General features: G+C 44.1%; 1 protein-coding gene across 1 annotated transcript in view; it reads left to right on the forward strand.

Annotated features, from left to right (window-relative positions):
- Positions 1 to 15,268, forward strand: part of LOC308395955 (teneurin-3-like) — a gene marked incomplete at its 3' end in the record, with an annotated part of 636,927 nt that overhangs the window by 600,026 nt on the left and 21,633 nt on the right. Inside the window, exon 6 of the mRNA XM_080881015.1 lies at positions 776 to 927. Within this exon, the coding sequence (XP_080737141.1) occupies positions 789 to 927 (139 nt within the window). The 5' untranslated portion in view covers positions 776 to 788. The remainder of the gene's footprint in view (positions 1 to 775; positions 928 to 15,268) is intronic.

Consider the following 15,268-nt stretch of genomic DNA (forward strand, 5'->3'; position numbering starts at 1 on the left):
TTTTCTGTCAAGCCCAGCCTCCTCAACAGCCTGTGCTGCCTGAGTGAAAGCTTCTCTGCCATTACTAATTGGATGTATTGAAATTTCCTTCATCGTAATTCAGGTAAACTAAGGTTCTAGTGCTCAGTCCAGTTGCTCTAAGGAGGTCAGTTAGTACCGCCTTGCCAAAACCAAAGACATCATGTCCTCTGCTAAAAACCTTGGTATCATTTTTGACCATAAGCTGAATTTTCAAACACATCTCAAAGCTCACCCAGTCTTTTTTCTTCCGCTCAGAAACACTGCAAACCAGTGATCAAGTGCTTCTATACAGATATCTGAAAGTTCCTACGCACCTATGTTTTCTCATTTTGTTGTATTCAAATCTCATGTTAATCTTCCACGAGGAAGCTATTGCTGTAGCCAGATTTGGCTGTATTATTTTTACTATAAACTTCATTACAACTAAAAGTAATATCACTCCAAACGGTGAGTGCCTCCCACCTGGCCCACTCATGATCAGCTGTACAATAACTGAAGCCATGCCAAATTGTATCATCATACCATGATAACTGTCAGGGTTACAGGCCCTTGCAGTACATTAAAGTGTGTTAAAATGGTCACTTTGGAAGTTGCTATATTTTTCCCAGCATTTATGATCCCTGATGATTTCAAGTGCAGGAGCGATTCATATGTGTCTAGGCTGAAAAACACATCTTAGCTGTAATAACAACTTGACACTACGACAATCATGAGCTAAAATCCTGTTTTGTTTTGTTTTTCTTCTGTTTTCCAGAACCATTTTTTCTATGACCAAAATTCTGTATCTTGGGACACAACAGCTGAACTCGCTGTGTTTCTTTGTGATAATCCAGAGGAGAATAGCTGAAGTAGAAGACGAGTCTGACAGTGTCCCATCAGGAGAGGTTGAAAAATCTAAAAACAGATGTAAGTTAAAACATACCACAGTAAAGCAATCACTCTCCTCTCATCTCAGATTTCATAGCAATAGAGCTCCTTGCCTACCAATTAATATGTGTATCTATGCTTTACATTACTGCCATCTTGTAGCCACCGTTGGAGACAGTCACTGAAAGCTGCTCTTCTTTCAGTCTCGTAGAAAACTGCAGCTCTATGTGTTTTGATGGCGTGTGCGTATCCCATTAACACTGAGGATAAACCAGGCCTTTCATGGTAAACTAATGTGAGAGTGCAAGATGGAGAATACAACTCCTTAAGGACAGAAGGGGGTGGCTGCTCTGATGATTTCCAGTTTTATACAACTGACAAGGTAACCTGGTGCAGGATCAGCAGTGCTTTCAGTTTGTCTGAATATAATACATCTAATCAGCTGCTTTGCCAACACTTCACCTTCATTTCTTATTAATGAGACGGACGTATTTCTGCCACCAGAGTCTGGTACTAAAAATGCAGATAATATCAAAATAAGTGATAATAATATATATAAGTGGTAATATCAAAATAAGTAATGATATAACTTTTGTTGCTCCTGTCGCACATGGTGATTTCTTCAAATTATTATCAGGAAACAACAGCCAAGGTAACAATGTGTACATAGCTACTCTGCATCATAGGCACTGACCCTTGGAGTTTAAAGGTCTAGAGACAATATTTTATTACATAAATAGACAGTTTGTACTGCCTCCCTAATTATTAAAAAACCCAAGTAGAGGAGTTAATCCATAGCAAAAAAAGAAGACAGAGTGATATCAAACACATCTAGTTGTTTCTGATTTTTCAATCATCATTAAGGTGAAAGTAGAACTAGAGACGACAGAACATGAATGAAAGATAGAGGAAGACAGAGGGTTAGTGGAGGGTCGTCACTGCGAGCATAATTTGTGAATTCGTGGAAGTACGTAACACCAGTGATCTTAAAATTAATATCTGCATGACTAAACAAAGCAGTGGTAATATACGACTCAGTTGTGTTAAATGAATTGCTCCACGAAGCTCCTTAGTTAGTGTGCCCAGTGTGCATTACAAATATAGACAGTATCTTCATGTTCTCTTATACATAGAGACCTGAAAGACATACGTGTATAAGAACACATTTATATATAATTATCAAAAAACAAAACGGCAACATATCATCTGGATGCTTTATATAATGCATATACAGTGTTGGGAAGGTTACTTTTAAAATGTATCCCACTACAGATTACAGATTAGATGCCCCAAAATGTTTTTTGTAACGTATTCCATTACGTTACTCAATGAGAGTAACGTATTCTGAATACTTTGGATTACTTAATATATTATCATGCTTTTTACAACTACATGAATGTACTACTGCTGTGTGATTTATTACTATTACTGAAGGTTACTCTCCATACCAACACCAACCAGATGTTTAAATCTTAATATAAATGAGTAACAGTAGGTGGACATTAGGTAAGGCTGCACTTTCTGCAGCGATCTCGTATAGAAAACTATTCGACGCATATATAAAACAGGTCCGCGGCTCCGAACCGTAGTAAAGGGACCTCTGGCTAATACGTCGGGTTCGTGTCGGGCTCGTAGATGAAAACTAGCTTAACTTTGTTGTCTGGGTCGACTTTGCTAGCAGAGACAGAGAGAGGTAAAAGACAGAGAGAGGCGTTGAAAGGCTGCTGCAACGGGACTTATTGTTTCAGAGGTAAACACGAACACAGCGTACAGTCGAGTCTTAATAGCTTACTTACAGCTGGGCTCGTCAGGCACTCTGTTCGGCTGCAGTGGTTATTATTATATTTCAATCAATCTTTATTTATAAAGCACTTTTCATACAGAAATGTAGCACAAAGTGCTTTACATGGTTAAAAGCAGCCCACCCCACCCCACCCTCCAACTCACTCCCCACACTCTCATTAACATAAACAATCATGGATACACACACACACACACACACACACACACACACACACACTTAAAGAGTGAAATTGGGCTGGGCACATATGAGCCAGGTGAGGAAACACTATCACAGGGAGCCGTCTGCACCGGGAGCCGGTCACAGACCTCCAGGCTGGGCACACAGCAGGAGGGAGGCACAGGAGCCCCCCAGCCAGGCTGAGAGGACCCAGCAGCCACGGTCGGTCACAGCCCCGGTGCAGAGAGCGCCCTCCGAGGAAACACTGGAGATATGACACAATAAGGTTCAAGGTTCTTTATTTGTCACATGCATAGTTATACAAGTATAACACACAGTGAAATGTAGCCTGACACGCTCCTCGACATGTGCAAAAATTGGGGGGGGTGTAGAGGAAGAACATTATAAATATATATATATAGTATATACACTGGGTGAATGTGCAGTAGTAGCAGCAAGCAGGTGAATTCTGTACATTAATATGAATGGACATCTGACTATTTTACAGGATAGACAATATAAACATATTTAAAATTAAAGGAATTTGAAATGTACATTGTGCCTTGGTTTAGAGTGTCTGGAAGAGAGTCCTGTCTCAATCAATTATAGATGATGTGAGAGGGCGGGTGTGTGTGTTTAGGGCACGGATGGCTTGGGGATAGAAGCTCCTCTTGAGTCTCTCTGTCCTTGCCCGGAAGATGCGGAACCTTCTACCAGATTGCAGAAGTTGGAACAGTTTGTTGCCAGGATGGGACGGGTCCTTCAGTATCTGCGCTGCTCTAGTCCGGCATCTCCTGGTGTAGGTGTCCTGAAGCGGGGTGAGAGCAATCCTGCAGCAGCGTTCTGCTGTACGGATCACTCTCTGGAGAGCTTTTTGGTCCTTCACACAGCTGTTCCCGAACCACGATGTCATGTTCTGTGTGAGGATGCTCTCCACAGCGCCTGTATAGAAAATCCTGAGGATCTTTGGAGAGACCCTGAACTTCCTCAGTTGTCGTAGGTGATACAGGCGCTGCCTAGCCTTTTTGGTCTGGACCTGAATGTGGGCAGCCCATGTCAGGTCTGAGGAGATGTGGACACCAAGATACTTGAAGGACTGCACCCTCTCCACTGGAGCTCCATTGATGATAATGGGCTTGTAGTCTCTGTGCTGACCCCTTCTGAAGTCCACCACCAGCTCCTTGGTCTTGCTGACGTTCAGCTGGAGGTGGTTGTCCTGGCACCACGATGCCAGATTCTTCACTTCATCCATGTAGGCCGCCTCATCATTGTTGGAGATGGCACCCAACACCACTGTGTCGTCAGCAAACTTCACAATGGTGTTGGAGCCGTGTGGGAGTAGAGCAGTGGCGAGAGGACACATCCCTGAGGTGCTCCTGTGTTGATGGTGATGCTGTTGGAGAAGCACCTGCCCACCCTCACCACCTGAGTTCTGCCAGTGAGGAAGTCCAACACCCATGCACACAGACCGCTGTTAAGTCCCAGATCCCTGAGCTTTGTGAACAGTCTGCAGGGCACTATTGTGTTAAACGCTGAGCTGTAATCAACAAACAGCATTCGCACATAGTTACCCTGTTTCTTGTCCACATGGCTGAGAGTGGTGTGTAGGACGTGGGCGATGGCATCCTCTGTGGATCTGTTGGGTCGGTAGGCGAACTGCAGCGGATCTGTGGTGTCTGGGATGGAGGAGGAGATGATGTTCTTCAGCAGCCTCTCAAACACCTTCATTACTACCGAGGTCAGTGCAACTGGCCGGTAATCGTTCAGGGATGAGGGTTTGCTGTTCTTGGGCACAGGGATGATGGTGGATCTTTTGAAGCATGTGGGGACCACAGACTTCGCCAGGGACTCGTTGAAGATGTAAGTGAACACACCTGCTAGCTGGTCAGCACAGCAGCGCAGCAGACGGCCGGTGATGCCGTCTGGCCCCGCCGCTTTCCTTGTGTTCACTCTCCTCAGTGCCGCTCGGACGTCATGCTCCGCGATGCTGGTCACCGGTCTCTCGCTGATGACGTCACTGTCCTCGGTAGTCAGGCGGTAGATAGCATTAGCCGCCTGGCTAACCTCGAAACGGGCGTAGAACCGATTCAGCTCGTTGGTGAATGCAGAGTCGGCGTTGATCGGCGCAGTGTCCCTGGCTTTGTAGTCCGTAATGGTGCGTAGTCCGTGTCACATACTCCGTGTGTCGCCCTGGTGGAAGCGGGACTCCACACGTTCCCGGTACCGGCGTTTGGCATCTCTCACCGCCGTATGAGGCCGCTTTGTAGGCGCTCATATCGCCAGTGGCGAGACCCGCGTTGTAGGAGGCGGTCCTGGCGTTTACTGCAGTGCGGATCGATCTGTCCATCCACGGTTTCTGGTTTGGGAATGTGGTGACTCTCGCAGTGGGGATAATCTCCTCCGCTAGCATATTGACGAAGCATACTGCTACTTCCGTAAACTCGTTGATGTCGACTGCGCATGCTCTGAACATGTCCCAGTCTACGTCGTTGAGTGCGTCCTGTAGCGTAGCTTCTGATTGGGCAGTCCACCGTTTTACTTCCCTCGTGGTCACGTCTTCCCTCCGTATGCTTTGTTTATACTGGGGGATGAGGAAGATGGCGGATATATACAGGGTAAAATGATAAAATAAATAAGAATGGGATACAGTATAAATATAAATAGAGTAAGAAGATAAAAAATGAATAAGAATAAAATCAATAAATATTAGGTAAAACCTAAATTAATAATATAAATAGAATAACAGGATAAATAAGCATAAAATAAATAAACATTAAGTAAAAGCTAAATTAAAAAGGTGGTCTTGAGCCTGTTCTTAAAAACATGTACGTTCTCTGCGGCCCTGAGATCCTCCGGCAGGCTGTTCCACAGACGAGGACCATACCACTGAAAAGCTGCCTCTCCGTGAGCATGTGTCCTGACTTTAGGGACAATCAAAAGGCCAGTACCAGAGGACCTCAGGGTCCGCGAGGGCTCATATGGTAAAAGCAGATCTGAGAGATAAGAAGGCCCAAGACCATTAAGACATTTAAAAACCAATAAAAAAAACTTTAAAATCGATCCTGAAACACATGTATCATACTCACCATAAAAGTTCTGTCAGAGAGACAGGAAGTGAACCAGTTGTGTACAGCACCAGAGAGGCCCACCATGTGTTTCAGTCTGTTTAAAAGAATAGCGTGGTCTACTGTATCAAAGGCTGCGCTTAGATCCAGTAGCACCAGGGCTGAGAGCTTTTGGGCGTCCCAGTTATATCTAAGATAATTTAGAACCTTTAGGAGAGCCGTCTCTGTGCTGTGGTTCACCCTAAATCCAGACTGGAATATCTCCAGGATCTGTCTATCATTCAGAAAATCAGTAATCTGAGTAAAAACAAGTTTTTCTAAGATTTTACTTAAAAATGGTGAGTTGGATACAGGTCTGTAGTTATTAAAATCATTACAGTCCAAATTGCTCTTCTTCAGAAGGGGCCTCACCACTGCCGTTTTAAAGGCAGCAGGAGGACACCCAACTGAAGAGAGCAATTCATCATGTATAAAAGCTCAGCTTCAAAAAATCCATAAAGTGTTTTAAAAAGTGAAGAGGGGATTGGATCGAAAAGACATGTGGTGGGTCTCACTCTGGAGAAAACCTTCTTTTTTTTTTTTTGCTTTTTTTTTTTGCTTTTTTTTTGCTTCATGCCCTGGAGGACGGGGCTGTGCCCCCCCCCCCCCCCCCCCCCCCCACACACACACACACACACACACACCCTCTAGCAGATTATTACAAGAAGGAACCTTTTAAAAAACAAAAAACAAGCGCGTCCATGCTCACAGGTGTACACACGGGTGATCACACCCACAAACTGCACCCTTTTTGGCTCCTGCCTCGGGGCGCACTGTGTTCTGTTGGTCTTGTGTGCTGCACAGTGGTGTTTAGTGTTTGGTATTTGCTGTCGTATTCCCATGTATCATTGTGGTGTTGTTTGTTCTGTTGCTCTTGTTCTCTTCTACTTGTTTTCTTTTTTCTTTCTCAGCAGATGACCCAGGTGATTGATATATGCATTTTTTCTTCTCTGCCCGTTCTGTTGGTTTTTGTCTTTTGCCCTTCTCCCCCGTCCCTCTTCTCAGCTGTTTCTCTTTCCCTCTTTCTTTCTCCCCTTCTTTCCCCCAGTCAAGTCTGTCCCGTATTCAGTAAGTGAAAATAAAATGAACAATAAAAGGTGAATCAAATGGACCATTACGGCAAGGCTGGGATGGTCAGTTTGGTAAAGTAAATCCGTTGGGCATCTTTCTTTGCCTTTAGACAACAATTATGATGGTAAAAGAGCCAAACGGGACAGGCAAAAGAAAAAAAAAAAAAAAAAGAGAAAACCTTCTTAAGGTTCTCAGCATTAACCAGGACAAAGCTGTCCAGGGTCTCCTCAGGTACAATCGAGCCCTCAGATGTGTTTAAAATCATATCACGAGAAGATAAAATATCAGATCTGATGGCGCTGACTTACATGCTTCATACATGCTATGCCTGTAACACTCTGCCTATTGCCTTCATATTAAATCATTTTTTGAATAATACTTTTTAAAAATATTTCTTCACGTCACCTTCAGAGGTGACATGGGCCGCGAGATTGAGACACAGACATTAGAGCCTCTTAATGTGTGTTTTGTTTGGGTTTCCACCAGTGTGCAATTACCAAAAATAGAGAGGGCATAGCCGAACATATGAAACAGGAAAAGACTGCTGTGTAATCCCTTTATTTCAAAAAAGTAACTGTATTCTGAATACCACCGTTTCAAACAGTAACTGTAACAGAATACAGTTACTCGTACTTTGTATTTTAAATACGTAACGGTGGTACATGTATTCCGTTACTCCCCAACACTGTGCACACATATATATCTCTGTTTTTGCGCATCACTTTCACCCTTTGACACTGCAGACTGACGCAGTTATAAGTCATGTAATATGTTTCAGAAAAAGATTTCTTGGGTACATGGAAACTTTGTTTGATTCTTATTTCAATAAGGAGAGAATGAACACAATTTAGTGACAGAGAAATGAATGTATTAATAGCTCCAATGAACAATTCTGCCAGAATGGAGTCCCAGTGGTGATAGGACCCCCCGAAGTCTAAACACTGGTGTTAGCGAAGATGAAGACTGAAGTTTGTATGGAGCTCTGGCTGAGGTGTGTGAGAGGTGGGGATGAGGAGGAGGTGGGTTGCACGAATGAGATCCTGAAAGGGAGAATGACGGAGAGCACCAATTTAAACCACTCAAAGTGGAGGCTGACTGGCTGAAAAAGGGTGGGCAAGAAAATGATTGGACTAGAGTAATGGTGTATTGAGACTGACTGCGACTAGGCTGATAAGCTAGTGTAGTTTAAGCAAAATAGTTGAGTGTGAGAGCCTGCAACAAGGCTGAAAGATTGACATAGGCAGAAATGGCACTCTAAAGCCAGGATTGAATAATCAAGTGAACATGTGTGTGTTTTGTGGAGTGATATGGCTTATGGTAAGGAAGCTGCAGAGGGCTCATTTCACTAAAATTGCTGCAGACTTATCTGTAGATGAACATGAACTTACTGCACAGAATGATCGACCTGAATGGGTCGATGGGGAGCGGCTGGAATGATCGGGCAGAGGCGTTGGGCTGAGAATGCAAGCTTGGTAGCACAGACTGGCCGATTTATGCTGTGGTGTAATTGCATTGCACAGTAGGATGTTAACAGAGCCAGTCAGTGTAGTTAGGTTTGACGGCAGCTAGGGGGCGAGACGGGTGGTTGTGAACACAAATGGAATGTTGTGTTGAACAGGCTAAGAATGGCCGAATAAAGAGTTGTTTATGAATCATTGCAGTGGACCCGTGTATAATTAAGCAACACAACATGGTGTCAGTCCTTTACTGATCCGTACGACCTCGACTGAATGAACCTGTATCTTTTGGAGCTTGCGGGAAAAAAAGAAGAAAAAAAAGGGGGAGAACATGTCGGATGAAACTGCACAGTAAGCGGGCCGGATCAAGCACGACATTCAGCATCCAACCACTGGAGCCCATCGACTTTTCAAAGCCGCAAGAGTAGTCCAAATATATACGGAGTTTCCAAAGATTCCACTTTGCCAGTAATTTGAATGTGAGTTCGGAGGAGCACCAAGTCAACACGTTGATTTACTGCATGGGAGACGATGCGGACGATGTGCTTCACGGTCTAAGTTTGACGGTCGAGCAAAGGACAACATATCTGGGGGTACGTGATCGATTCCAGGCTTTTTTCATCGTGACGAAAAATGGGATTTACGAACGTGCCAAATTCAACATGTGTGGACAGGGAGAAAACGAGACAGTGGATGCTTTTGTGACTGCACTGTATGCACTAGCGGAACACTGCAACTATGGAGTGCTACATGATGAACTGATACGTGACATGCTTGTTGTTGCTCTCACGGACAAACGGTTGTCAGAACGCATGCAGCTTGACCCAGATTTGATCCTGCAGAGTAATTTACCTACCACTGATGTCTCAGCTTCCATAGACGACCTCTTAGATTCCTTGGCTCCCCAGAAAACTCGAACCGTTTCTTTCTCTCACTCTGCCCCATGGTATTCATCTGAACTTTACAAACTTAAAGCTCCTGGATGCCGCCTGGAATGTCTCTTCAGGAAAACAGGACTTACTAGTCATATACAACATTATAAAGAAGCTATTTATTATACTAAATCTGCTTACTACACTTTTATTATTGAATCCGCTGAAGGAAGCACTCGCACTTCTACATTGCACAATACTGTTAAACCTCCGTTCCGGGAAGAACCCAATGTGTCATAAATGTCTCTGCGCTCCATCCCATTCAAAGCAAGATTGTCGAGCAATTGATGTAAAATGCCACGCATGTGGGGAAAAAAGGACATTACAGGCGCGTATGCAGGGCACCCAAAACCGTGCATAAAAGTTGAAGAGGACAAAAATGGTTTGTTCACAGGTAGCGTTAAGTGCGAGGGAGAACCGTAGATGGTCATCTTAAGCATAAGTAACAAGAACGTGCCATTTAAAACTGACACAGGTGCTGATGTGACAGTCCTACCCCTTAAAGTGTTTAAGGAACTCTTCAGGCCCAATCATCCTCCCAGTCTCCAAAAACCAACCAAGGCTCTGCTGGGACCTGGGAGGAGTCATTTGGACTTCATTGTTGTCAGCGAGCTTGCACTAGGAAGGGAGAAAAAGAAATATTAGAGGATGTCTTTGTCATCAGACACCTGTACACCGCTCAAAACTTGCTATCCAAAGCCTTAATGAACATTGGGCAGATTGGCTGAAGCCAGCATATTCAGCAAGCTGGACGCTAACATGGGGTTCTGGTAAATACCTCTGATGGAAAATTCAGCCAAATACACCACTTTCATCACACCGTTCGGTCGTTTTTACTTCAAGAGACTGCCTTTCGGGATTGCTTCTGCACCAGAGCATTTCCAGAACAGGATGGTCACAGAGGTCACAGATGGTATAGAAGTGGTGGTTTGCCACATGGATGACGTGCTGGTCTGGGGCAGAACACAAGAGGAGCATGACTCTCACCTACACTCTATACTGGGTAGGATCCAAAGCTGGCATCCCCCTGAACATTGACAAGTGTGACATCGCAAAACAGTGGGTGACATTTTTGGGGCATGTTCTGTCAGCCAGTGGTATCAGCCCTGACCCAAGCAAGACCCAGGGGTTTGAGGGAGATGAAGGAGCCACAAAGCGTGAGTGAGTTAAGGAACTTACTGGGAATGGTTAACCAGCTTGGAAAGTTTATCCCATAGCTCACAGAGAGAGACAAACTTCTAAGAGACTTACTTTCTAAGAAAAACTTCAGGAGGTGGGACACAAAACCGCACCGAACCACTGATACATCACAGTATCCAGGGCGGCCATGGCATGGTTTATGCTAAAAGGGAAAACCTACCTTCTTGTTGTGGATTATGCCTCAAGATTTGTGGAGATTGCCCGTCTCACACACCACTCTCACATTATCTCAAAGGAATTTTTGCATGTCATTGGATCCACGAGCAGCTGGTAACAGATAATGGGCCACAGTTTTCGGGAGAAGCTTTTGAGACATTTGCAAAATTGTATGGCTTTAGCGATATCATGACAAGCCTGACATACTGCCAATGCAATGGTGAAGCCGAACGAGCAGTTAAGACTGATAAGCTACCTATCCACACTTGGCTCTACTCGCTTAGAGAGCCACCCCACTGCAGAAAGGCTACACTCCAGCCCAACTCTTGATGGACAGATGACTTTGCACCACAGTGCCAACACTGTCATCTCTGCTTGACCCTGCACTTCCTGACGGTGTGGTTGTCGCCCGGAGGGAGAAGGAGAGGAGGACTAAAGAGGCACAGTCATACAACCTACGTCATCGCCCACAAAGCCTCAACAGGCTCACTCAGGGGCAAGAAGTGTGAATCACAGACCAGAGAGCCAGTGATGCTGATATTGGCAACCACACCAGGCCAAGATCATATATCACAGATGGATCTCGCGGGACAATCAAGCGGCACCTTGTTCCCATGAAATGCATCCCAGTCCAAACTGTGAATGATAGTGGGGAGCCGGAATCTGCAAGAGCCGCGGAGCAGTGCCCTAAGGACATTCCAGAGACAAGTTCTTTAAAACTTCCATCTATACCCAGAACCAGGTCCGGGAGAGTAGTTGTGAGAGTGGACTTGTGACTGGTCACATGAAAGGACAGGTTTAGATAAGAATACCCCTCTTTCACAGTATTCTTTACACAGTAAGGGGTAACAGTAAAGTAAAGTTTGTCATATTCAAATATATATGTTCAGAAGTTGTGAAATGCCAGATATGGCACGAGGTAGACTAGAAGAAATTTGTTTTATTAAACAGCATAGTTAGAGTTAAGGTTTTCATCATATGATACTTCTTACAGGTGTGAATAGGAACAAACCAGCCACAGAGGCAGAATAACCCTCTAAGATCTGTTGAGTCAATGGTAGTCTACCCATTGACTCTAGAAAGGGGAGATGTGGTGTAATTGCATTGCACAGTAGGATGTTAACAGAGCCAGTCAGTGTGGTTAGGTATGACAGCAGCTAGGGGGCGAGACGGGTGGTTGTGAACACAAATGGAGTGTTATGTTGAACAGAGTACGAATGGCCAAATAAAGCGCTGTTTATGAGTCATTGCAGTGGACCCGTTTATATTTAAATAATACGACAGATGCAAGTACTGAGCTAAATTATGTGGTGTCTGGGTTTAGGGAAGGGTTTGTGATAGAAAATATTCAAAGCTTACTTAAGATGATCACTGCAGTGCTAAATGACTAACCGATTGGCTGGAAATGCCAAGGTCAAACAAAATCACTAAAAAAACGCATAAATTTACATCAGAAGATTTCAGAACTTTTTTGTTTCTAATCCAAAATCACATCCTGGACATGACAGCAAGAGACTATTTAAACTGCACTTACCTTGCAGATTCTTGAATTCTTATGCAAAGATTAAAAGACACATTTGAAGCCTGAGGAATGAAGGGCAGCCCAAGGAGGAAGCAATTTTGCAGCCGTCAACAAAAATGGAGGCCAACTTCAGGGACAGTACTCCGGCTAATGTCGGTTAAACAAGCGATTTGCGTGGGGAGCTTGCTGTTTGCACTCACTAGACCTTGCAGACAGATGGTAAAAGCATGCAGATGTGAATCTGCTACTCCAAAAGATCCCAAGCACATATCAAAACTGGTTTTATAATGATTGAGTAGGGTAAACTTCTGGAATAGGGTAAACTTCTGGAATGGAGAGTGCACTTTAAAGCTGGGTCTATGCCAGGAAACCAACCAATTTAAATAAACTTTATTAATTCTGCCCAGAGGATTGGTTAAATACCAGACAGAACTATGCAAGAAACTTGCTGATGGCTACCAGAAGCATCTAGTGCAGGGGTCGGCAACCCTTGGCACGCGTGCCACAGTTTGCACGCGAAGGGTTAATTAAACTGATAGCACGACCATAGCTGGACTGGCATTTGCCCGGTATGCCCGATGGGGATTTTTCATTTTTATGTGCTGATGATTTTTTTTTTTTGTAACAGTATAAACAATAAAGGGGGTGGATTGGCCAGATGCTGGCCGGTGTATAAAAATAACTCAGTTGTTTGGTGGTGGCTATGGCGTAGCTTCCACAGATTCAGTAACATTAGCAAGTGGTGGAGGCCAGCAGGTGGATGAGAGAAAGGGGAGGCAGGAGGAGGAGAGACCCGTGGCGGCCGCCGGTCCGAGTGTCAGGTGAACTGAACATCAGGTAAGAAGTTATGACCTGCAGTCTATCTGGGTCAGATATGAACCAAGTTTAGGTGGAGTTTATTTTCGTTGTGCTGACTTTTTACAGTCAGTTACAATAACTCGTACTGCTACTAGCTAGCATGACGGAGTTTCTATACAGCTGGGCGGGTGCTATGATGTTACTGATAGTGAACTTTATTTTATTCATAAGGTTAGTTAGTAGAGTTTCCAACCGTCCCGTAAAAAGACGGAATAGTCTCGCATTCAGAGAAAATATTACACGTTTCGTATTGAGCTGAGAGGAGAAGCAGTTTGTCCCGGACTTCAGCTACAATGAAAAAAGACACAAAGCTGGAGTCATTCTGTGTGTTTGCTGCACAGCTGACTCTTCTTCTCTCCTGTTTCTACTTCAATCATGAAACTGATCAATGATCAGCTGATCGTCTCTCTTGTTTGTTTATCGCCCACTTTGTGCCAGAAAGAGGAAACCAGCGATGTCGCGCTAAACAACAGCAGCACGTTTAAGCTTGATCAGCTGTTGTTAGAATTTATTTAATATTAATTTCTAGTATCAGCTGATGTTTGCTGGAGCCACAGCTGTAAAGCTGCTGGTCATGATGTTGGTTTGGATATGTGGTGAGAGGGAAACATGAAGATGAAACCAGGAGATGTCCTTACTGAACCATCAGAGCTGAACAGGTGATGGAGAAACAGGTTTACCTTTTAGGTGACATGAATGAGTTGAAGTTATGAACTGTTTCTGAGAGACAAATAACACCAGGATCCTTTTCTAAGTAGCTGACAGCTGGTAACTGTGCAGGGGCGGGTCTAGCAAAGTGTTGCCAGGGGGGCAGGTAGGCATTAACAGGGAGAGGGGGGCACAAAGAAATACTTTTCTTTCTTATTCTCATTTAAAATGTCTCACTTTTAATAAATAATTATCTGAATCTTACAACCAAAGTTTTTATCTGATGTAAAATGTATAGAAATCATACATATACCAACAAGACTGTACATCACTGTCACCACAGCATCTGTTTTCATTCAAAGGCTTTATGGCTTTAATACCTGGGGGCCGGTCTCTAGTCAAAATGCCCGGGCCGATTTTTTGTCCCAGTCCAGCCCTGGACACCACACGCAGTGAGTTAATCTGAGAAGGTGCATTAAAAAATAAATGGCCACTCCAGCGGTGCACATTGCAAATCAGCTCGCACAGACACATTAGTTCTGCTGGTTCTTTATTAATGACGGTATCTTAGCTAACAACCCCAACTACCAGATTCAACTTGTAATTGGCTAAAAATAACTTACCTACTGGTCAGAGGGACGTTGTTAGCTTTCCACATTCAGACACTTCAAAAGCTTCAGCAGCTGTTCGCTCAGCACAGCATCAGCACCAAAGAGATACATGGATACATCCGTAGACTCGAGGCACAATGCATTTTGGGACTTTCAGGTGTTTGGACCAAAGTTTTCTTTTCTGATCAAACCATAAAGCTTTAATGAGCAGCTGGTTTTGTCTCACATTAACTGGCTGAGTTAATGCCAGTTAATGCAACATCGATGCAGCTGGAATCCACAGCTGTGTGTGTTCATGGAGCTGCATGTTCACCTGCTGGACATCACTACCTGACAGGTTTAACTGTCTTCAGAACATTGCAGAGGCCTTATTGACAGTGTTTGGCTCTACATGTCTATGTGAGCAGGTTTTCTCTCACATGAGTCCTCAGGTAGCCTCTGAATGCTGGACACTGGGAGACCTGTGTGTCTGAGTGGGAGACCAGAGATCACAGTAACATGTGTGTCTCTGTATTAACAAACATGCCATGTTGGCCCAGTTTATTCTTCTTATCACTGTTGTGAGGAGATGGTAGTAAAATCAAGTTGAAACTGAGGCTTATCTTCTAATTTACGCACAATATAAAAACTTCAGCAACGGTTGGAGATGCCACTTAAAAACACCAAAAATTAAAGAAACCAATTTAGACCTGAGAAAAGTAATTGTTGATACTCATAAAGCAGGAGATGGACATGCAAAATTATCGCCTCATTTCCAAGCATCAAGAACTGGACTGAGACAGGTGTGGACATTGCCTACAAGCATAATCACTGCTACAGGATGGTATCCAAAAACTGAAGCTGGGCCCAGTGGCACCATGC

This window comes from Rhamphochromis sp. 'chilingali', assembly GCF_963969265.1.
Source record: "Rhamphochromis sp. 'chilingali' genome assembly, chromosome: 4".
NCBI classification, from domain to species: Eukaryota; Metazoa; Chordata; class Actinopteri; order Cichliformes; family Cichlidae; genus Rhamphochromis; species Rhamphochromis sp. 'chilingali'.